This window comes from Crassostrea angulata, chromosome 1 (genome assembly GCF_025612915.1).
Source record: "Crassostrea angulata isolate pt1a10 chromosome 1, ASM2561291v2, whole genome shotgun sequence".
NCBI lineage: Eukaryota > Metazoa > Mollusca > Bivalvia > Ostreida > Ostreidae > Magallana > Magallana angulata.
In genome coordinates this window covers 17,852,468-17,877,137 of record NC_069111.1, presented here as the reverse complement: position 1 = coordinate 17,877,137, position 24,670 = coordinate 17,852,468, and the positions used below count along the sequence as shown (strand labels likewise).

Below are 24,670 nucleotides of genomic sequence, written 5' to 3'. Positions count from 1 at the left end.
CGCCATATCGCTTGATGTTATGTACGCTCAGCCTCGAATTGAAAACCGGGATGCGTGAATACAGTCTACATGACCATATATGTATAGTGAACATGTATTGAATCTTTGAAAATCCTCTCTAAAATCACTATAGTAGGTGAAAAACTGAATGCATGAATATGATTGATGTCCACGAAGCCCACTTCGAAATTTGTGGAATGCTAAACCCCTGGGTTAGAGGGTGTGGTCATTATGGCCACATTATAAAAAATATGTGAAACTTTCTATTTTCTTCTGTACTTCTGCTTCACTCCAGGGAGATAACTTAATGTATTGTGTCAAAGATGTCCTCTTCTGAAAAAGGTGTCTAATATGTCTGAAAAAAGTGGTTCTCTTTTACCACACTTTTTCCCTTTTTGGACCTTGGGGCTAAGGTTTTGATAGATTAAGATTCCTCGGACTCTTGCCCTTATAAATCGATGTTTGCAAACATCAAATAAAAAAAAAATCGGGGTTTACAGTCAGAGGAGTCTTGAATTGGGATTTAGACAAAAAAAGCTTAAAGTGCTAAATTGAAAGGAGATCCATCTACGGGCTATGATACTAAGGTGACCGTTAATGCCCCTAAGCCTATCGTTATAATTTTCTTACTTAGTTTGATTCTATCATTGTGAAAGAGAGTTATTTTGCAGATGTTACTTGTGATAGTAACTGTGTTTAAAACAATTGTGTATTAAAATATTTGGTATTTAAATGGTAAAAATCCCATTCTTCGGATCAATAAATGGGCTGTGTAAGAGGGCTGGATGAGCGGGGTTATTTTTAGATTATGTCGATTCCCTAAAGACAAAAAGCTCTGAATAAAGATATAAAAAATATTTGAATTTAAACCACATTTAGATTTTGCCTTATTGTGTAATGAAGTTCATTGGTAAATTTATGTTGATTTTTTGTAGTTTGATCTCTTAGGTAATTTTCTAATCCAGCCTCCTTATTACTTATAAGATCGGAAGGTCCAATCATCGAAATACCATTACATATTAAACATAATATAAATCAAAATATATATCTCAATAGTTAGAAAATGATTGATAATTATTTCTATCTACACAATATTTACAACTGTAGAATCTATTCGGGATTTTCATAACCTGGAGTTATCGTTCGTAACACGAGTTATCTCTCCATTAGAGCAGGTAAACGCTATTTTACCAGTATAAAAAATGGTTATAATAAACGTTTTTTGTCTTGTTTAATCGGTTATTGGTGTAAATTGTCAATGTAAAAAGACAATTGTGCAATTAAAGGATGATGTAATAATGCAAATTTGAATAGCGCGTTTAATTGTAGCATCGTTTTTTAAAGTGCGGGGGGGGGGGGGGGGGAGGGGGAGGGGGAGGGTCATCCAAAAAATGTTGATCGACAACATTCACGTTTATATTCATATTGATAGTTCATTCCAAAACATGGTTTTCATGTGTATGGCTAATTGATATTAATTTTGCTCTTGTGCATTTCTTCTTAAAATCAGCTTTAATATTTTCTCACACTTTACTATCATTTGTTTGCTATGATCTTACAGATGGCACGTATATATAAAGTACAACTCAATACTATATAAAGGCCACTGTGGTAAATGATTAAACATCGTACGTGGCAGATACAGCTGCCTGAACTGATGACCGTCGGTGCCTGGTTAAATACCAATACTTACTGCGTCTATAAATGTTTCATGAATGCATGGCATTTTGAACGAATACATCTCAACAGGCTTACGCAAACTTTGTACATTGAAAAAGTGTATGCTTGAGAGGGGGAGCAGACCGACCTAAAATCATGACGAAAAACATTAAAAAATAAAAATCAATCAGTTCACAAATTCCCAAAATCCAAGCCCGTTATTACTTAAGTTGGGGTCTCGTACATGTTTATCTGAATTTAATCAGAATTACACCTATGCGTATATATTAGCATTGTCCTCAGAGAAAAAATAAGGACAGTTTATTAGGAATTTATATTTCTTTATTTGATTTCTAGAAAAAACTCGATTTTCAATTCCAACCCTTTCTAATATTCATAACATCTTTCATTTCTGCATATCAGGTGAAGTTGTTTTACAGAGATATCACTATTACCTCCATCCATCCGTTAGCTCTATTAGCTGTTAGCTCTAAAATCGACAAAATAAGTAATTGTTCGATAACTAAAAATCAAATTGTCTTTCATTCGCAATGTTTTCCGATTGATAAAAAATATGTACATCACATTATAAATGTTTTTGATTGTAATCAAACGTATTTTTATAATATGCTGATTTTAATTTTTTTTTAATTTTAATTACTGTTGGTGTTTTCTGTTTTCAAACATTATCAAATTTTTTTGGTCGGAAGAAAAGTCGTACATGTATTTGTAAACTCCCGCACTGTTTACTCATCTTTGAATACCCGGAAGTAAAGAATACCTGCTGTAAGGGGCAGATAACTCTTTCAGTAACGATAACTCTAGTTTATGGGAAGACTGAATATTTATGTTCATGTGTTTTTTAAAAATGTTTCACTCCCCTTGTTTTCTATTCTCCTCAAAGTGCTGTCATAAATTCCACTGACTAAGTTATTTGCCCGGTCATAAATGTTAGCATCAGGTGAAATATCGTGATTTTCCCGTTTGCTCCTTAAGACATCATACTCATCGTTTTCATCAGTCAGTGTGTATTCATTGCTGAAATGCGTTTCATTACGAAGATCCGAATAAGCTTCCGTTTGGTTAATGAAATTGTTATCCAGTCCTCTTCTAATGATTGTTGTTGCTACTTCTTGTGTTTCACTGGGATATGAATAGATGTATTCATTATTAATAACGCTCACATTTCGAGATCCACATTTTCTACTAACTCTGAAATAATTAATTAAAACTTTGTACTACATCCCTTTTGATACAAAAAGTAATTAGCTAAAAGTTGCTCGCCTGAGCAGTTTTTAACTCTGATCTAAAAGCAACATGAAACTTTAATATGTAGCTATACCATAAAAAAAGGTTAAAGATATAATTACATATCAAATTCACATTAACTTAATATAACTTTTTTTAATGTTTACTACATCAAAGATTCAGTAAAAGGGAGGGTTGAAATGGTCTCGTTCGTCTGTCTGTCCGTCAGTCTTTAAATTTTCCACATTTTTTTTTTGACTTTTCTAAAACCACTGGACAAAATTAACTAAACTTAAAATTTAAAAAAAATATCCTTCCAGTGAACTATAATGCTACAATTTGTGATATTACTATACTAGCCTCCTCAGATAGTTAAGAATCTAAATTGCTGAACCCGTGGTTCCTGGACCAATAGTGGGGACGGGGAGGGGGTGTCAAAGTTTTACAAGGGAATATGTATAGGGATAATATCTAAACATCTTCTTCCTAAGAACGACAATACTACAATTTTTAAAATACTTTACCCTCAGACCAATTACGGGGCCCAAAAAGGAGTTAAAAGTGTTACCTAGAAATATAAAAGGACAATTTTCAAAACTCTTCTCAAGAAGTACAATACAATTTCTAATATATTATGCATTCATTCTCAGATAGTGTACATTCTAAATTGTTAAAACCGTGACAGTCAGACTAATACTGGGGCCCTAAGAAGGGTTCAAAGTTAACATATAAATATTATGAAAATATGTATGTATACATCTTCCCAAGAATTACAATGCTACAGATTGTTAAATTACTATGCAATCATCCTTAAATAGTGTAGATTCTAATTTGATAAAACCGTGACTCCCAGGTTAATACTAGCACTGTTGAGACAGTAGTGTTCAAATTTAAAATTCAAATTAATAGGGAAAATGGATGAATAAAATTTATAAAATTATTATGCAAGCATCCTAAAATAATGTACTAGTAGATTCTGAATTGTTACAACATTGAGTCTGGACCAATATAAACTGGGTTCAAAGTTCAACATAGAAGTACTGGTATACAGGAAAAATGTATAAAAAATCTGCTCAAGAAATACAATGCTACCTCTAGTTATTTACCAGGTATAAGCATCGTACGTCATATCATCATATTTTTACATCAAGGTCACAGTGACCTGTCACGGTTTAAAATTATGTTCATTTAACATTTTGTTATCTTTTGTTATTACTTTGAGGTCTAGGATAATACGATTAGCCAGTTGATGCATCTTAGATCTTTGAATATGATGCACAAAAAGTAGGCTTCTTTCAATGTATTGTTTAAAGCATTGTCAAATCTTGGAATATATGAGTTTTACAACACTTTTTAAAAGTTTCATATTTAAACATTTCGAAATAGAAGGCAAGAATCAAGAATCTTGTTTTTTAATCTAGTCATGTGTCAATCTGCTCAAAAATGATAACTCCTTACTTTTGCTAATTTAATTATACTCAAATTTATGTGGATCGGGAGTAGAATTCCTGTTGCATAAATGGCATAATTTTCACAACATTGAATCTATATCATTCATGTGTTCAGTAAATTACTTTTATGATAAAATATACGTTCTATATAGCAAATTACATGCTTATTCATTCAAATAATGACATTTAAAACAAAGTACATGTACATATATAGACATATTATTAATGCCAATACTAACTACTGTATGGCAATATTGTCATAATTATTTTCACAGTTGTTTGTAGAACTCCTTCCTATAACAAGATAAAGCGGTATATGCTTTTGGAAGCGTCAGTAAAAGAGTAAATTGTAATGTAAAATTATTAAACATTGACTTATTTTTAAGGTCAGACGTGACCCATCTTCCACCCCCTCCCTTTTTTTCCCATCTCCACAATTGGAAGATTTCCACAAAGTAATTCCATAATTATATCTTATGTGATATGATACCTTTCTTATTCAGATATAAAGTATTCGATTGAAAATATTGTAATATGACTATTTATAAGCATTCAAATGCATTGTGCTTGCTATTTTAAGGAAACTTTTAAATATTCTAGAGAGCCTTGGTAATGTACCCCGAGATTTAACAGGTTTCAATGTTAATCAAGGAGAAATAATATATCAAGGAAAGTTGAATAAAATTGAAGAGGGTCTCGTGTGTCATTAAACGTTCACGTGTAGTTATGAAAATGAGATTGTCAGGAAGTCACTATTGAACATTTTCGAGCAGATAAGGAAGATCTAAACTCTTTTTATTGCTTTGTAAATTATTTTGGTTTTAATTTATCTAGATTAAAATATCTTTCCAAGCATGGTTATTGTTTTTGTTGAAATATCGTACACGGGCAATGTTTCATTTCTCCGATATTGCTGGTAATATCCCGTACATACGCCTTGTACCAAGTGAATTAAAAAAACATGCTGCGAGTTTTAAATGTTTTCTTTTTTGGTGAAAACTCTTGTTTAATACTCTAGTCAGATTATTATTGTCTTGGGAGATAGTAACATCAATAAAACACACAGTGTGGTTGATTTACTTTGTTGATTTACCTTTGGTATATTCTAAACTCTAATATCAATATTTTATATCATAAAACTATAACAGGCTAAAAAACTCCCTCCTACACCAAAATCCCACATCAATTTGTCGGGAACATTTAGATGTAAAAACTTTTCTGACCTGTGGATGACCCAAACAACTGCAACGACCATAAGCAGGAATCCAAGAACAGTCATCGGTATTATCATGATCAGTTTAGAGTCATTATCTACAAAGAAACGAATTACATGCAATCCTGCTACTTATAGCATGCACAAATATATTTCTCGAGAACTTTTGCTTCTTATTCTACAAAATATAGTTATTAGAGTTCAGATTCAAATATGAGCTCTAATAACTAAATTTTGTAAACTAAGAAGCAAAATATGATTACATTCATAATTCAACAGTAACACAAGTTGAAAACATAAAGAACTTGGTCTTTATAATATTGATACAGAACGTATGGTGAAAATTACAAAAAAATACCAAACAACAGTTAGATTTACATAGGATCTCCAATGATTTGTGATGATATATGATTTTTATCCGACGAGTTGTGTATTTTTATCACTGAGGCTTTGGGAGGGGATAGAAAATACACAACGAGTTGGATAAAATAATATACCATCGCAATTCTGGAGAGATTCTTTTTTATCACATGTTTCACCATATCTTTTGTTTAACCTCAATCTATTCTGAAGGAATTATAACTGTGAGCCGCACAACACAATTTACTTCTAAACGTCAACAACTTTAAGCATGTAAAAAAAAGTTCCTTGAAGATTCACAGACAAACATTTCATTTTGAACACATTTTCATCAATTCATAAGAATATAGCATTAAATGCTTAACATGTATAACTCCACACTTTTCAAATGAATTGTGTTTCTGTGGGTTTTTTTTTTTTAACTTTTTTAACTTATTTTATTCAATCAACCGCTTAAACCTACGTAATTTTTCACTCTGACGTCACGTTGGGTAAGAATACACAGTTGAATATCAACAATTTATATCACGTACAAGGAGCTAAACATGTGATTAAGTCTTTTTACATACCTGTTGACACCTTAGAACATTTAGACGTTGTAAACACAGTTGCGTCCGTTTTAACAGCCCGTGTAGTGCCAACACAATAGTCTGGCTTTTCTGTATCTGTGTTAATATAGTTTTCGTATTTCAATCTTAAAGTATATACGGTGTATATACAATGAAGGTATACATGTATGATTCCTTCCCCAATTAGGTACAAGTATAAACATATCTGCAAAAATATCTTAATATCCTTTATTTGAACGTAAGAAACATTTGACTTTGATAAGAGATAAGCATGTTTCTTTGTTTTTTTTCTCTGTGTATGTACCATTTAAAACTTAGACATATTTATTTGTTCTACTTTTATTATTTTTATTCATATATTTTCAAATATACTAAAGATATCTTTCTGTTTTATTATTGATATCCATATATATTTTGTTTAAATTAAATATTGATCTATCTCATTCTTTTTGTTTCTTTCTGTTTTATTATTGATATCCATATATATTTTGTTTAAATTAAATATTGATCTATCTCATTCTTTTTGTTTCTTTAAGAATAGAAAATGTCACACAATTTTACATATCAATGATGGAATTTGTGCAGGTACATGTATCCGTAATGATTCTGACAAAATTCTCAAAAGCATTTAAAGTTTAAGTCTTATTAATGCTTTATATTGCTCCTTTAATATAATAGTAATCACCTTCTTTTGTTTTAACAAATTAACCATTTACTTATCGGAATAATCTTATTTGAGCTTGTTAATTACAAATACGTCCGATCGTTTTTATCCATTATTTATTCAATATTTCTAACGGTTGCAAATAACACGAGGTCATTGGGCCTCATAGCTCACCAGAACAATATATCTTTTATCATTGTATTTTGAAATGTATAATTATGAACTCTCTAAGAACATTGTAAAACTCTGATGTATTGAATGTATTTTTAGTAAAACAAATGCCTAGGGAAATTAACTTGTCCCTATTTTTTTTTATTAGTTCCGGGCAAACAGACGTTTTTCTGTATTGAACTTTTAACCCTTATTGGGGCCTCAGGATAGACCCGCGGGTCACGATTTTAACAATTTAGAATCTACAGTATCTAAGAATGCTTGCATAGTAATACCATAAATTGTAGCATTATAGTTCAAAAGAAGTATATTTTTACACAGTTAACCTCTATATTTCTATGATAAACTTTGAACCCCTCTTTTGGCCTCAGTATAGGCCCGGAGGTCATGATTTAAAAACATTTTAGAATCTACACTAGCTTGAAAATGTTTTCATAGTTAAATATTACAAATGGTAGTTGGGGCTTCAATATGGCACTTTGGGCTTCAATATTAGTCCGGGGTCACGATTTAAATAATTTACAATCCAGACACTCTTAGAATGCTTGCACTGTATACGTAATATCACAAATTGTAGCTTTGTAGTTTTTGAGAAGAAATTTTTAAGACATTTCCCCTTTATATTTCTATGTAAAACATTGAACCCCTCTTGGGACCCCAGTATTAGCCCCGGGGGTCACTATTTTAACATTTTACAATTTACACCATCTTAAAATACTTGCATTGTAATATCACAGATTTTAGGTGTTTAGTTCTTTAGAAGATTTTTTAAACATTTTCCCTATATATTTCTATATTTCTATATTATATTTAAACCCATCTTGGGGTCCTATATATGCTCGGGGGTGACGACTTTAACAATTTACAATCTACATTATCTAAGGATGCTTCTATAGTAACACATCACGAATTGTAGAATTATACATGTAGTCCTTGAAAGGAAATTTTCCTATATATTTTTGTTAGAACAACTATTCCTTTTAAAGGAATGATCGGCAATAATGATATTTTGATAGCTAGAAACAATCATGATCAGTTTGATGTAAAATAATTTTAAAAAGTACTGTTTTTTTTTTACAAAATATAGAATATTTTGAATCTGTACACAATAATTTCATCATTATAAACCGGCCGTCAACAAATTTAATTTTGAAATAAATTTGGGGAAAGACGTTCGTAATCTCCTTGTCTAGTTTTATATTTTTAACGTTAATGTATCTTCTACTTCTTCAAAATACTGAGTAAGGCTCTTCAAAGAGCATTAACACGTATACAAAGAAAGAGTTGTATTAAAATAATTTAATGCGAATGAAAAACATTGAATGCCACATTAACTTGCTATTGAGGTCGCATTATAACGTAACCTTGTTTATAAATCAAGCCGTCTTCCTAGCTATTATTATGCAACATCAATAGATCGAGGTCAGTTCATGGAGCATCTTCTTATGATTGAGGTCAGTTCATCGAGGTCAACTGCATTACTGAATGAATCTTTCGATCGAAATTCTTACGCGTGAGACAAAATGTGCATTCTTGAATTAACAGGTCGAACTGTATTTTATGTATGTTTGCATCCCTTAAGGTAAATGAATTGAAATAAAACAGAGTAAAATGTTATATTAATACTAAACTAAACTTCAAGTTTTTATAAGAACTACTGTAGAAACATATATTTTCGTTGGGTCAAAATTTCGTTGTTTTTAAACCAAACAAGATTTCGGTGGCATTTAATTTCGTCATATCGTAATCTTTTTGTATTCATCAATACCAGGGTTAAAAATTCGTCATGGATTTAATTTCGTTGATTTATATTGCCAACGAAAATAACGAACTTAAATACTCAACGAATATTTCTGCTTCTACAGTATTTATGCAAGCGGAATGTGTGCGCACGTGGAAGCATTTGCCGGACGCCTCATATGGACACAACGGTGATCGGCCGAAGCCGATCACAATAATTCACTTTATTTACATGTACATAATACAAGTTTGATATAAATATTCTGGTTCAGTAATTCTTGAGAAGAGATATTTAAAGCCACACACCCTATTTTCACTGTTTAAATTATCCCCTTTTTAAAAACGGTTTGGCGTTTTATTTTAACCATTTAGCCAGAAGTCCTAAATTGAAAAGTTAACAGACAGACGGACGGAAAATAATTAGAAAAGCTCACTTGAACCTTCGGTTCAGATGAGCTAACAACGACACCAACACAGGTTTTTTTCGTATCAACATTTCTCTGTCTCAATATATTTATGCAGCACATTTGATGGAGTTATTCGTTTTCCATATATGGGGAAAATGGAGTGCCCGGAGAAAACCCACGTGTCAAAACGGCGGGCGACAACAATAGCCTATCACTGGAAACCACTATCGGTCAAGGGGATCAAACTTGGGTCGCAGCGTTGAGAGGCGAATGCATTCTTTATTGCGCTACTTGGACACCTAAAGATCTTTTGTTAAAATGATGTCAGAATTTTCAAGAACTCTTGTTTCCGTTCCTTTTAATTTACCTGAGTAAACAGTAATAAGGTGGCATGAAGAAATCTTGTAACTTGGGACAAACTATAGATACATTTAGCGATTTAACCGATTAATGTAAAACGAAATCATCTTTTTCTACTACCAAAAATATTGAAACTCGACGCTTTATTACTAATGGTTTCAAAGTCATGCTTTTTTTTATCATTTTCTCTAAAACGAGTTTCCCCCTCTCAACAGATGGATGCCTGTTTTGTCTATATACATGAAAATATGTCATACATCTTTGGATTGAAAGAAAGGACAGATAGATTAATGTAAAACCAGAATATTGATGACAAAGTAAAGAACCATAAATCATTAGATCTAGTACCTGGGTTAGCTCCGCATATGAAAGGAAGGCTTAAACTGGTATTAGAAGGAAGGGCAGTTATGTTTCCATCTTTGTTTATTTGCTTGATGACTGGTTGGAACACAATAGATGAGCTTTGGTATGCGGCCAGACACACAGATCTGTTTTCTTGGTCAATTGAGGTGCTGAGGAAATCGGAGTTAATTCCTGGTAGAGATTTGTTTAGACTAATACATATGTCCATAGCCTCACTCCAAGATAAGTTACCGTGGTAAGTAGCGTTTGATCTGTCTGTAATATTTTTTCTTCAAATTAGTTCATGCTTATAGACAAATATATAAAATATTATATTTTAAACAGATATGTTCAGTTATTTCAGACGAAGGTAGTTATAATTGTTAGCAATCCGAAAATATAATATTGCATGCGCAGATTCAGGAAATATTCCTGAAATTGGAGGGGGCGGGAGTTCGGGATATAACTTCGATTGCCAGAGTTGGGGGTCATTTTTACTATTTTAAGAACAATAAATAGTTCTTTTAAAACTAATCATATAAATTGTTTTTAAACAAACAATACCTTTTTCTAAACAATATGCATCACAATGCCTCGAAGAATTATAGCATGGTATTCCATAGAGCCTACTTGCATTAGCTTCTTTAACTGTGTATGCCGCCATACAACTTGTATTTATTTCTTCCAGCAATGTAGGTCTTTCTGAAAGAAACCATTTTACAAAATCAAAAAACAAGATTGACTAAAATTGCACATTACAAGTTTATGAATTAAATCCAAGAACGTTTTTGATTCATATAGGTTGTAAATAGCACGTACTCTCAATCATGGAAAATAGTTCTATATAATTCACTGACTCTGTGTTTTCATCTTCTAGGCAATAGCTATAGGAAACACGTTTTGAGGTTTCCTTAATACTTTTGTCCAGTAAAACACAATATTTCTTCCTCTAAAATTATCAATATTAAATCATGACCTTTAAAAGTTATCATTGTTATACATCATGACAAGTTTTCGAAGAAGTAAAACAATAAAATAACAAAAATCACCGAACCTTTATCCCAATTAAGGGAAGCGAGTTTTTGTTCGTCGTCCAATCTATAACACTGATTTTTGTACAGTCCATTTCCGAAGACTTGTCTATTGTAAGGTTGTAACACCCTTAATAACAAACCATATTCGAAAATAAAAACACGTTCTTAAGGTGGCTCGAAAGATCAATATATTACTTGATTGATCGATGATGAATCTATTTTTAAATATTATACCACAAAAAAAAAGACTGATATTAGTTTTTAATCATTTTATATAATTTTTCAACTTTTGTTAAAATGGATCAAAAATCATTAATAGGCAGAGTTTGGAAAATTGATAAAGGAAATTTAGGCTTGAATAATTCCTTATGTTTTATATAATGTGTATCTGCTTTGTCCTTTTATAACAGTATTTCATATTTCTAAGAGTTATTTGACTTTTCATATTTTCACAATTATAAACATCTCAATATTATTGTAAAATTTTGAGAATTTTGTTCAAATGATTAAAAAATTATTCACAGTCCACTAACTTAATCAATCGAGCTTCATTAACATACGATAAATGGTTTTTCATTATCATCAGCGGATTACTTTTCATTCTTATAATGTCATCCTTAAAAAAATTTTGTTTGCAGTCAAAACAGTTTTCTTACAAAACACAAAAATATACATGATTCATTTTTCGTGTAAAACCAATATACTAGTGTGATATATCAAAATAGCAATTCTTCGTCGATCCATCAAATAAAAAAATAACTCGAGGAACCACAAAACGGAGTGATTGTAATGTACATTGTATCAAAATCATTAAAGAGACAAAAGGAACAACTGGAAAATGCAACGTTTTAAATGCATAGTATTTTAAAAATTAAGGAAGCTTTACCTTTTACCTTGACCGAAAACTGTTATTTGGACGATATTTAGAAAAAAATATAACTCATTTTTTGATCACACACATTTGAAAACCTGTGATAACTCTAATCATTTAAACATCACAATTTTTATTAAATAACTGTCATCTGTGTTTTTCAATTTTTTTTTTCAAATTGATACAAAAATATGTCCTTATTTCTGGCCAAAGAAACGTCTTTTTCTCAATAAGAAATAGTATGTAAATTCCATTACCTTCATAAGATATCCATGGCTTGACTATGGCAATGGCATTATTGTTAGTACCAAATGTTGGAATTACAGGGAAATATGCGGATTTATTGCGACGAAGATTAATGAAATTTACAAAAGACTCGTTCTCAAGGATACTGAAGCCATATTTACAACAAAAATATGGAATAGAGCTCTCTAGAGTATCAATTTGTCGCACAACAACGTAGTTTGAAAGCTTCTCTGTTTTATCTGTAGTATCAAAAAGAAAAGAAATGAAACGCGATTTATAACAATGATATATTACGTCATTGACACATTCTGTCAATGGATATTTGTGGTCATTAATTGATAACAAAATAAGACAGAATACTAGTATGTGTTTTAGGATATATACTCACTGCCTGAATAGAGATTGATACTATCATATTGTGTGACCGAGTTGTGGGTCGTGTAAAATGAATATATTCCCTCATCTGAAGTACTGGCATCTGTAATTATGATTGTTATCAACCCATTTTCATATAAGCAGACTTGCTTTGTTAAGGCATACAATATTGTGAAAAAATGTATTGATGAATATTAGATATATACACTTTATTATTAGAAATAGATCGAAATCACCAAAACATTAATCGCATTTCTTTCCGATCGATATCAGATAGTACTGTTCAAAATTTTAAAGCAGGCACTTTGAACTTGTTTAATCTCATTCAAGATTACAGTTCGATAACTATTTGTTACATGTACGTCTTTCAACTTACAGTCCACAAGTTCGAATCAGACAAATACATTTTCTTTACGCATAAATAAAATGACAAGCTCATTGTGTGGGGTGCAAAATACATGTATGTACATTGAAAGTCACTACATTAGCTATAATCATAAAGATACTTAAAAGTGGTTCAATAATCAGTCACTTATAATTACAATTTTTTTGTAACAAGCCTTTATCTCTAATTTAATTTGATAAAATATCAATGTTTTGAGGATTGTAAAATTAATCATGCACGTAAAGAAAGTGCTAAAATAAATATACAACTTACTGATTACTGAATGATTTTAATCGGTTATAATCGTTCTGATCATGTAACTACAGAACAAAAGAAACCAATTAGCAATTGCCATTACTAATTTTGTTTGCTTTACATAGCGTTATTTACAGTACCTACAATAATTTCAAAATTTCAATCTTTAATTATTACCTAAAACGTTTTTACTCCCCCCCCCCCTTTTTGGATAGTTGATATCCAGATTAAAAACTTACTGAAGATGTCGAATCTCACTAAGATCCTGTTCCTCAATTGACATGCGTCATCTACATAATAGTTTACCGTCCCTCCATACTTCTCAGTTACGTTTTGCGATCGATCTGTCCATATCCTAACTGCTGTTTTAATGCTATCATTTTGTCTCAAAAGTAACGTTACTTGAGAATTTAAATACTGCAAGGGGCTTAATCCAAAAATAGTACAATCAATGTGAACGTTTTCTCCTGGTTTTATGGACTTTGTCGACGCATTAATTGAAACTGTAAACATACAAAGAGTATAATATTATTAAATCTAATCATGTTTTTGAAAAAGAATAAAACACCCCGAAAATACTTTAAATGAAGTCTGAAATTACTTTTGTGATATATATGAAACTTAAATGGAGTTGTGAATTTGTCATATTTAAAAACCTTAACAGATAATATCTGTCCTTATCTATGTTTACAATAAAGAGGAAGTAATAGACTCAATTTCAAGTGATGGACTTTTTTTAAGTGGCAAAAGCATGTTAGTGGTAATCATATCTAAACTCTTCAATCCTTTCCCATAAAATCTACACCTTGTTCTTTTTAACGATAAATTTTTCACATACTTAATGATATTTTCTCTTTTCACTTCTGAAATTTCATTTAAATCAATATCTGTGTGCACGTCAGTTGTTTTGATTTTAAAGTGGAACCACAAAGAAGGCACATTTTTCTTTATCGTTTTGATGTTGTTAATGTTTATATGTTTCTGTAGATAATACATGTATATCACGGTTAGAATTTTTTCTTACTGGTATAATCAAAATATAAATAAGCTGACACTGTTAAGAAAGAGATGGATAGAGGCTGCTTAAAATGTTTAGGAAAATTAAGATTGGAAAGAGAAAATATATTTGGAAAAAAATTCAAAATATAAATTATGTATAATTACTACAAAAATAATACGGTAGATTCTTATAGTAGGTATAAATATTAAAGTTAGTTAGTATAAATACTAAACCGGCCACAACCTGACCACACATTAGAAGTGGAAAGGGAACTCCAAGGACAACTTACAGATGAGATAGACACAAGCCCAAAAGGAAAGCGGAAATCATTAGGGCTATAGAGTAACTGAAGAATTAGAAATCTGGAGGAGTAGATGGTATAACAACTGAGACGTTAAAAACAGACATAGAGACAACAGCAAAGAACTTGAAAAACTATTTAAAGATATCTGGAGTGAAGAAACAATACCATCGATCTGGAACGAAGGCTTGATTGTGAAGATACCAAAGAAAGGTCATATATCGATATGTGACAATTACAGAGGTATCACACTTTTTTTTGTACCAAGCAAGACTTTCTCCAGAATAGTTATACAAAGGATACAAGAAAGTGTGGAAAAACAACTTCGTGAAGAACAAGCCGGTTTTAGGAGAGGAAGAAGTACAACAGAACAACTATTCACTCTCCGCAACATAATAAACAATGTACAGAGTGGAATTCTACACTGTTTGTTAATTATGTCGATTTTTAGAAAGCGTTTGATTCCATTAATAGAGAAAGCCTTTGGTCAGTTATGAATTTTATGGCATCCCAGACAAAATGGTCAGGATAGTAAAGCTACTATATGAAACATTACAATTTGCAGTACTTGAAGATGGTGAAGAAACTGATTGGTTCCGGGTGACAAAAATAGTACAATCAATGTGAACGTTTTCTCCTGGTCTTACGGACTTTGTCGACGCATTAATTGAAACTGTAAACATACAAAGAGTATAATAATATTAAATCTAATCATGTTTTTGAAAAAGAATAAAACACCCCGAAAATACTTTAAATGAAGTCTGAAATTACTTCTATGATATATATGAAACTTAAATGGAGTTGTGAATTTGTCATATTTAAAAACCTTAACAGGCAATATATGTCCTTATCTACTGCTTACAATAAAGAGGAAGTAATAGACTCAATTTCAAGTGATGGACTTAGTTTTTTTAAGTGTCAAAAGCATGTTAGTGGTAATCATATCTAAACTCTTCAATCCTTTCCCATAAAATCTACACCTTGTTCTTTTTAACGATAAATTTTTCACATACTGAATGATATTTTCTCTTTTCACTTCTGAAAATTCATTTAAATCAATATCTGTGTGCACATCAGTTGTTTTGATTTTAAAGTGGAACCACAAAGAAGGCACATTTTTCTTTATCGTTTTGATGTTGTAAATGTTTATATGTTTCTGTAGATAATACATGTATATCACGGTTAGAATTTTTCCTTACTGGTATAGTCAAAATATAAATAAGCTGACACTGTCAAGAAAGAGATGGATAGAGGCTGCTTAAAATGTTTAGGAAAATTAAGATTGGAAAGAGAAAATATATTTGGAAAAAAATTCAAAATATAAATTATGTATAATTACTACAAAAATAATACGGTAGATTCTTATAGTAGGTATAAATATTAAAGTTAGTTAGTATAAATACTTAACCGGCCACAACCTGACCACCCATTAGAAGTGGAAAGGGAACTCCAAGGACAACTTACAGATGAGATAGACACAAGCCCAAAAGGAAAGCGGAAATCATTAGGGCTATAGAGTAACTGAAGAATTGGAAATCTGGAGGAGTAGATGGTATAACAACTGAGACGTTAAAGACAGACATAGAGACAACAGCAAAGAACTTGAAAAACTGTTTAAAGATATCTGGAGTGAAGAAACATTACCATCGATCTGGAACAAAGGCTTGATTGTGAAGATACCAAAGAAAGGTGATAGATCGATATATGACAATTACAGAGGTATCACACTTTTTTTTGTACCAAGCAAGACTTTCTCCAGAATAGTTATACAAAGGATACAAGAAAGTGTGGAAAAACAACTTCGTGAAGAACAAGCCGATTTTAGGAGAGGAAGAAGTACAACAGAACAACTATTCACTCTCCGCAACATAATAAAGAATATACAGAGTGGAATTCTACACTGTTTGTTAATTATGTCGATTTTGAGAAAGCGTTTGATTCCATTAATAGAGAAAGCCTTTGGTCAATTATGAATTTTATGGCATCCCAGACAAAATGGTCAGGATAGTAAAGCTACTATATGAAACATTACAATTTGCAGTACTTGAAGATGGTGAAGAAACTGGTTGGTTCCGGATAACAACAGGAGTGAAACAGGGCTGCACAAAGTCGGGATTTCTTTTCTTGCTGGTTAAAGATTTTGTAATGACAAGAACCACAGAAACAGAACCAACGGGAATTAGATGGAACTTCACTACAAAACTTGAAGATTTGAACTTCGCAGACGACAGTGCCCTACTTTCTACAACATTTCGTGACATTCAACAAAAGACACAAAAACTTAATAAATTTGCAAGACAAGCTGGCCTCAGAATTAATAAAGAGAAGACCAAAGTAATGCGAATTAACACAGATTTAAAGACCTAGAAGATGTAGAAACATTTACCTACCTAGGGGACATAATAACAACAAAAGGAGGAGCTGACGAGGACAGAATTGGAAAAGCCAAATTACAATTTGGAAGGCTCAGGAATATCTGGAGCTCGTCAAAGTTTTCCATTCAAACTAAAATAAGATTACTAGTATTCAACAGCCTGGTCCTGTTAGTCTTATTATGTAGCAGTGAAACATGGTAAACAACAGAGCGGGACAAGAAAAAGATAAACACCTTTCAGAATAGATGCCTGAGAAAAACCCCAAGGGTAAGATGGCCAGATAAAATTTCAAATGAAGAACTTCACATGAGAACAAAAACAACTCGAGTAAGCGACATCATACTTATGAGGAAATGGAATTGGATTGGCCATGTCCTAAGAATGCAGAACTACAGAATTTGTACCACCGCACTGACATGGCATCCAGAGGGAAAGTAGGCCGACCAAAAAAATCATGACGCAGAAGAACTATAGAGCAGGAAAGATCACAGCTGGGATGTAATAGCTGGGCGTCAGCGAGAGCAGCAGCCAAAGACAGGGACAGGTGGAGGCCGTGTATCCCGGCCTTATGCGCGAGCGGGCACGAAGAGGTTAGGTGAGGTGAAGAGATTCTTATATGATAACAAATGTTGATATTTTAGGCAACCAACTTTATATAAAGTGTCTAAAAGTGATTTTATTAACTATGTATCAACAGGAAAAAGGCACGGGATGAACATTTTGGATATCAAGATTACGTTGGAAAATGAAAATCTAAACAAGATATACTCTACTGAATAGTAGACATATTTTCTATTAGATACTATATAGCTGATGTAATCAAAGATATAGCTATTGTTGTTAAGATGATCGATGTATTCTCCTTGCCTCTTTTTTAAATTATGTTATTAAATGGGTTTAAATATGCTATTTAATTATGCTCAATATCGGTACCTTAAAGGCTCTTTCTTAACATCAATGTAATTTTGTGTTCTTGGAGAGAGAGAGAGAGAGAGAGAGAGAGAGAGAGAGAGAGAGAGAGAGAGAGAGATGTATTTAGACTGTAGCAAAAAATAAAACAGGGAAGTATAGTAATATACAAGCACCTTAACAGTCTTTTTAGTCTATTTTCATCATTCTCTATCCTTTATCTTTCAGATAATTTTTTTAGGTCACCTGAGTCACTCAGGTGACCTATTGCAATTGGTCTTCGTCCGTCGTCGTGCATCGTGCGTTAAGAATTTTACATTTTTAACTTCTTCTTGAAAACTACCAGGCCAATCGTTACCATTTTTGTGTGAAGCATCTTTATGGTAAGAAGAATCTCAATTGTGAAATTCATGGCTCTACCACCCCCTGGGGTGCCACGGGCGAGGCCAAATATGCAAAAAAAGCCAAATTTTCAAAAATCTTCTTCTCTACTCCCACGCATGTGAGGAAAAAACTGGTTGGATGGTTATGATGTCCATGAAGCCCTCTACCAAAATTGTGAAATTTATGGCCCCTGGGTCAGGGGTTTCAGGCTCTAGGGTGGGGCCAATATGGCCAAATAGTAAAAATGTATTAAATCTTAGAAAATCTTCTTCTCTCCTACCATATATATTTTTTAAAAACTAAATGCATGATTATGATGTCCATGAAGCCCTCTACCTAAATTGTGAAATTCATGACCCCTGAGTCAGGGGTTCAGGCTCTAGGGTGGGGCCAATATGACCCAATAGTAAAAATGTATTAAATCTTAGAAAATCTTCTTCTCTACTATCATATACATTTGTTAAAAACTAAATGCATGGTTATGATGTCCATGGGCCTCTACTAAAATTGTGAAATTCATGACCCCTTTGTAAGGTGTTCAAGCTCTAGAGTGGGGCCAATATGGCCATATAGTAAAAATGTTTTAAATCTTAAAAAATCTTCTTCTCTACTCCCACAATTGTGAGCAAAAACCTGAATGCATGGTTATGATGTCCATGAGGGCTTTTACTAAAATTGTGAAATTCATGACCCCTTTGTTAGGTGTTCAGGCTCTAGGGTGGGCCCAATATGGCCATACAGTAAAAATGTTTTAAATCTTAAAAAATCTTCTCTACTCCCACCAATGTGGGCAAAAAACTGAATACATGGTATCGATATCCACAATCTCCTTTACCTAAATTGTGAAATTCATGGCCCCTGGGACAGGGGTTCAGGACATGAAGGGGGGGGGGGGGCAATATGGCAATATAGTGTTAATGCATATAATGTTTAAAAATCTTCTTTATTCTCACACATCTGTATAAAAAAACTGACCAATAATTATGTTTACCAGGAAGTCCTCTACTGAAATTTTATTTTTCATGTCCCCTCAAGGATGGGTTTTGACTCTAGGGCAGGGTCAAAATGGATGTATAGATGCATATAACGTTAAAAAATTATCTTCTTTACTCCCACACACCTGAAAGGAAAACTGAATTCATGATTTTGTAGACCAGATCTTTTAGTTTTTCACCAAAATAATAGGTTTCACAGTTCTTCTTGAAATGTGGTCGTCATTACAAATTTATAATTTTTCTACTCCAGTATGAAACCTAATTAATTAGATGCATATATGAGACTCTATGACAAGTTTGTGTATGGGATATATGCTACTCAGGTGACCGTTAAGGCCAATTGGCCTCTTGTTTGATATAAAAATTCGTTTAGTTGTATTGCATTATGTTCAAGCAAAGATTTGTATGACAGATATGATATCCACAACACACAGCTTCATTTGAGGCTGGATAAAAAAAAACCCAAGGACAACGTGAAAAAATTCAGTAGTTTGTCAGGTATGTCTAAGGCTTTTATTCACATTAACTGGATTAAAATTTAAAAATCCCTAATTGCATATGTGTTGTCTATTTTACTTTTATTCTTTTTGTATCATAGTATCTTTCACGATTCTGCCGATTCATGAAACTATTTCCAGTGCGAGTGCTCCACCATAACATCAATTCTATGCAAGAATCAAAACTTTATATACACAACTATATGTTAAAAACCCAATCGGTTGCCAAGGTTAACCATTGCCATAGTACCACTGAGGTTTGAGATAGAAAAAAATTAAATCTTATCAGCTTACTAAAAATTGAAGATTATTATTATTTTAAAATATTTCAGCTTCTAAAAAATAAACATATATCAGGCTACGAAGCTTAAAGTCTTACCACAAGAAAATAAAATCATCAGAAATTAAAAGCGTAAAACCAGTCTACTTGTAATGATAAAATATTTAACTTTTTGCTTGTTTTATCCATAATTATATTTGTTTAAAGATACCCCCATCCCAATATCCACCTAATATCGCTATTTTTCTTGACTTTGATGGCCCCAATCATCGTATGCAACAAACATTTTAGTTGCTATAGAAGTTTAACATCATAGTGTTATAATAAGATCTATGAAAATGCCTCAAAATATTTGCATTTTCCTTTTATTAGCGGTTTACCATACAAATGGTTCTCAATTTTTCTTAATTATTATTCCATGATTGGCATCATTTTAATTTCAAATTAAATGAAGAAAAAAAAATTCATACCATGAAATCGCTTTAATAAAACGAGTTTCGCCACAAAAATTGTTGCTATTAGGGAGAACGGCTTCTCAATTTAACTTATAAATGCCATTTTGACATATCTGCATTCTGTTACCATAACACTTAGACCACATAGCAAAAACTTAAATGTGTAAGGCCTTTAAAGTCAGCAAATTGATTTAAATGCGTGCGGGAATTTTTTTTTTTTTAGAAAAATTGTTTGCAGTCTTTTCGAAAAACGAAATATCCCCAATATACTGAATTATAGATCGAATGTTGAGGATCAATCCTTATTCATTTAATACAAGCTAATTATATCTATTTTGCACATGTTTGAAATCACCTTCCTCATAATGCATTTATATACATGTACCTAACACGGGCATATATAAAACTTTAGCTTGATCGTTATGAATTTAGCAGTTCTATTTTCAGTCTATTCCCAATTATCGAAATTTAGCATACAAATATCATATAGTTAGTACCTTCGTATGATTAATTACATCCTTAATTTAATTATTTGCCCTTTAACGATCATGGTTGTGTTTTTTTTAAGAATTCAAAAAGGAAAATGAACATATTTTAGATAATCATACTCACACAAAATTAACTTCTTAATATTCTAAGGAATACTAGATATATAATACCCGACATTTGTAAAATTTTAGTCTGTGTATAAAAAGAACAAACTGCTTTGTGTTTAAGCATTAAGAATTAAATTTTTTATATAAGAAATCTAATGAATTTATCCAGAAATTAACAAATGAACAATTTTTTTCGGCTAGTAATAGAATTTAATCTTTGAATATATTTTAATATTTTGAGTATTTGTTCGTTTTGTTAGCATCTTGTGCCAATAAAAATGGTTAAATTTTCTGGGAATAGTTCAAATTTCTTTAGATATTTATATTTGATACAAAATTCCTTGACCAAAAAAGAGTTCCAATTCATATTCTCAGAGTTAGCAAGGATTTTGGTTTTTGTATCTGAGGTATCGATTTGCACCTTTATATGAGACTGGGTGATACAATTGCATTACTTGTATAACTGTACGTTTCTGCATCTTCCATTCCATTTAAATTGTATTTAAACTAATGTAATACTAAATTTTCATTTCACATTTATAATAAATGGATACAGATTCTATCTGTCTTTGGTCAGTATGACAAATTTTTTAACTGCATTCAAACATAAACTCAAGTATGAAGTTGCTTGAAAGAACCATTGTAACACTCAATGAAACACACATTTGTTTGCATGCATAATTATGTTTTTCTACATTTAATACTAGTTATTCACATAAAGCAATATAATGTCAATGAGAAAGATTCCGTTTTTCATTAAAAATATATTTATTTTTGTTTATTATTTACTACCACATGGTTTTTAGCGTCTACAGATAAGAAGCTCCCTTTATCAGTCATATTGCCAGACTGTACACTAGAATAGTACCTGCACATGACACACGGACTACTCATTCTGATAGCAAATATCGCTTTTATTTATATTAACTCAGTTTACAAAAGCCACCAATACTAGGTATTTTTGCAATTTCAACAATATAGATTTTAATGAATATTGAAATAAATAACTCTAATCAATAAGTAAACACATTTTAAATGAATATTTTATATAAACATACTTACCAGAAAAAGTACTCACGGACGGTGTTTGATACACTGATCCCACCAATATAATTGTAAACCAGTGCATTCTTGGGAGGATGGCACAGCAGTACTTACGTGTATATAAGATGTTTATATACATATATAGTTATGTTATGTAGTGTATATATAGTTATGCAATAGGCTTTTAATTGGAAAGTTCATAATTGTTCGTCCGTACTTTTTATATCACATTCCCCACTTCCTGATGATATTTAAAACAATATTTCCAGCTTATGAATCGTTATTATTAGCTCACATGAGCCGGTCGTATGAGAGCTAATAAGCAGGTGTCCTTTGTCCGTCGCATTAACTTTACATGTTTCCATCTTTCTTTTCTTGACCAATGAAATAATTACTTTACCCACACCAATCTGGGACAATGGTTTTGAAGAAAAGACACCATTGAAATTCAGGGAAGATGATTTGTACAAAATGAGAGATGTTTGCAATTAAAAAACCTTGACAAACAAAAGATGAACTATTAAAATGCTAGAGGTACTGTGAGCAAGCTCACAAATGATATTCCTGCTTGGAATTACAAAGTAATGGATGCTCCATTATTCTTACAGTGATCTTGAACTTGCAAAAAATGATTTAAGCTCAAAGTAAGGACATAATTACAGGTCACTAGCAATCTTCGTGTCAGATTTCAGCTTTTGGTCATTCTCCATGAAAAGCTTGCACACCTGAACCAGGGTCAAGTGTATGACACACCCTTAGGTCATAAGCAATCTTTGTGTGTGGTAAAACGTCCATAAGAAATGAAGAGACTGGAAACAAATTATAAACTTTTTCTTTCTAAAGACCTTGAACTTGCTCAAATGATCTTGGGTCAATGTCACGACATACTCTCAGGTGAGAAGCAATCTTTGTGCTAAGTAAGAACGTTCAATGATTCCCCCCCCCCCCAAAAAAAAAAAAAATTATAATAGACCAGACACAAATGTTGTACTTTTCTTTCCAGTGACCTTGAACTTGCTCAAATAATATTGCTTCATAATTATGAAACTCTTAGGTAATAAGCAATCTTTGTTTGAAGTAAGATCTTCCAATGTTTTTCCATAAGAAAGATATAGACCGTACACGAATTTTGCACTTATCTTTCCAGTGACCTTGAGCTTGCCTAATTGACCATTGGTTAAAATCGTACGGAAGTAAGCACTCTTTGTGTGAAGTAAGAACATCCACTGTTTTTCCATGAAAAGATATGGACCGGGCACGATTGCATATAAAGACGGACGGACAAGGTGCTTCCTGTATACCCCTAAACTTTGTTTTCTAGGGATATAATGATTATAATAAGGTTTATTATATAAAAACCCAGATTCAAGTCTGTTCAAACTATGAACCCATGAAAATGTAGAAAAAGATAATAATGTTTCAAAGTTTTTTGTAGCAATAGGAATACCCTTTAAAAAAAACCTACATGAACATCGAAAAAGTTTAAGCATTTGACAAAACCAAAGATATAACTTCCATTGTTATGGAATTTCAAGTTTGTTTTTATAAACAGCAGGGTGGTGAGAGGTTGTGGTTACCTGTGAGGAAAGGATAAAAAAAGAAAAACTCGATGCATAAATTGAAAAAAAAATGATTAATACATTTTATAGAAAATGAATACCTGAAATTGTAATCTTAATTCTCTCTGTGTGTGTGGGGGGGATCAACTTTGGTCATAAAGACGGCATAGCAGTTTTGAGCGATGTGATCCATGAGCCGCTCTTAATGAACTTTGTTATCATTAAGGGAGACTTTTATGTAGTAACCACTAATGGTTAAAATACACTTAGGATCAAATGATGCTCAAGTAAATAGATAAATTAGTATCGTTAACGATGCGCACTTATAACCCCAAATAATGAAACGTGTACAAATGCAAGAAGTTTTCACAAGAGCTAAAGAGTGTATGCTTAGTGTCGTTCTAGAGGATGTTAAGGAAACATATAATAAAACAAGCGTCTTAATTGTCCTCTTGAGAAAGTTGAAATTATAGGCATTTGTTTCTCAAGCATGTACATTTATCTCTAGTTTGTATCATATTATTTGATTGGCTAATCTATTAGTATACCAATGTACTTCGTTTTTTCGACTGATAAGTTAACTTTGTAAGTACACAATTTCAATTATCCTTATTAAGTGATTAATATTTTATTAAGGAAATGTACTTTTGCCATAAAGTATAATTACTTAATATCTGAATCAATTGAAATTATTATACAACAAGTGAAAAGCTGTCAATGTGACAGCAAACCGGGTTTTCTTTTATGTGAACTGTATCCATAAGCCATGTCAACCCTGAATTGATAAACACTACATACCGTCGTCTCCAGTGAAATGGAGTACTACCCATATGCAATATTTTGCCAAAAATGACTAAGTTCAAAAGCTGGTATTTTTTCTTAAATTATCAGAAATCAAATTCCTAGCAATATGCAACCCTCGGAT

The 24,670-nt window shown here is 32.0% G+C and overlaps 1 protein-coding gene across 1 annotated transcript; it reads right to left on the bottom strand.

Annotated features, from left to right (window-relative positions):
* Nucleotides 1-2,510: 2,510 nt before the first annotated feature.
* On the bottom strand, nucleotides 2,511-22,320 carry LOC128177903 (uncharacterized). Its single transcript, XM_052844809.1, has 11 exons — nucleotides 22,205-22,320; nucleotides 13,590-13,853; nucleotides 12,724-12,813; nucleotides 12,347-12,574; nucleotides 11,239-11,345; nucleotides 11,004-11,133; nucleotides 10,749-10,886; nucleotides 10,191-10,460; nucleotides 6,501-6,596; nucleotides 5,582-5,669; nucleotides 2,511-2,802 (listed from the first exon to the last, which is right to left on the bottom strand). The coding sequence occupies exons 1-11, from the start codon at nucleotides 22,269-22,271 to the stop codon at nucleotides 2,511-2,513; spliced, it is 1,770 nt and encodes a 589-aa protein (XP_052700769.1). The 5' UTR covers nucleotides 22,272-22,320.
* Nucleotides 22,321-24,670: the final 2,350 nt, after the last annotated feature.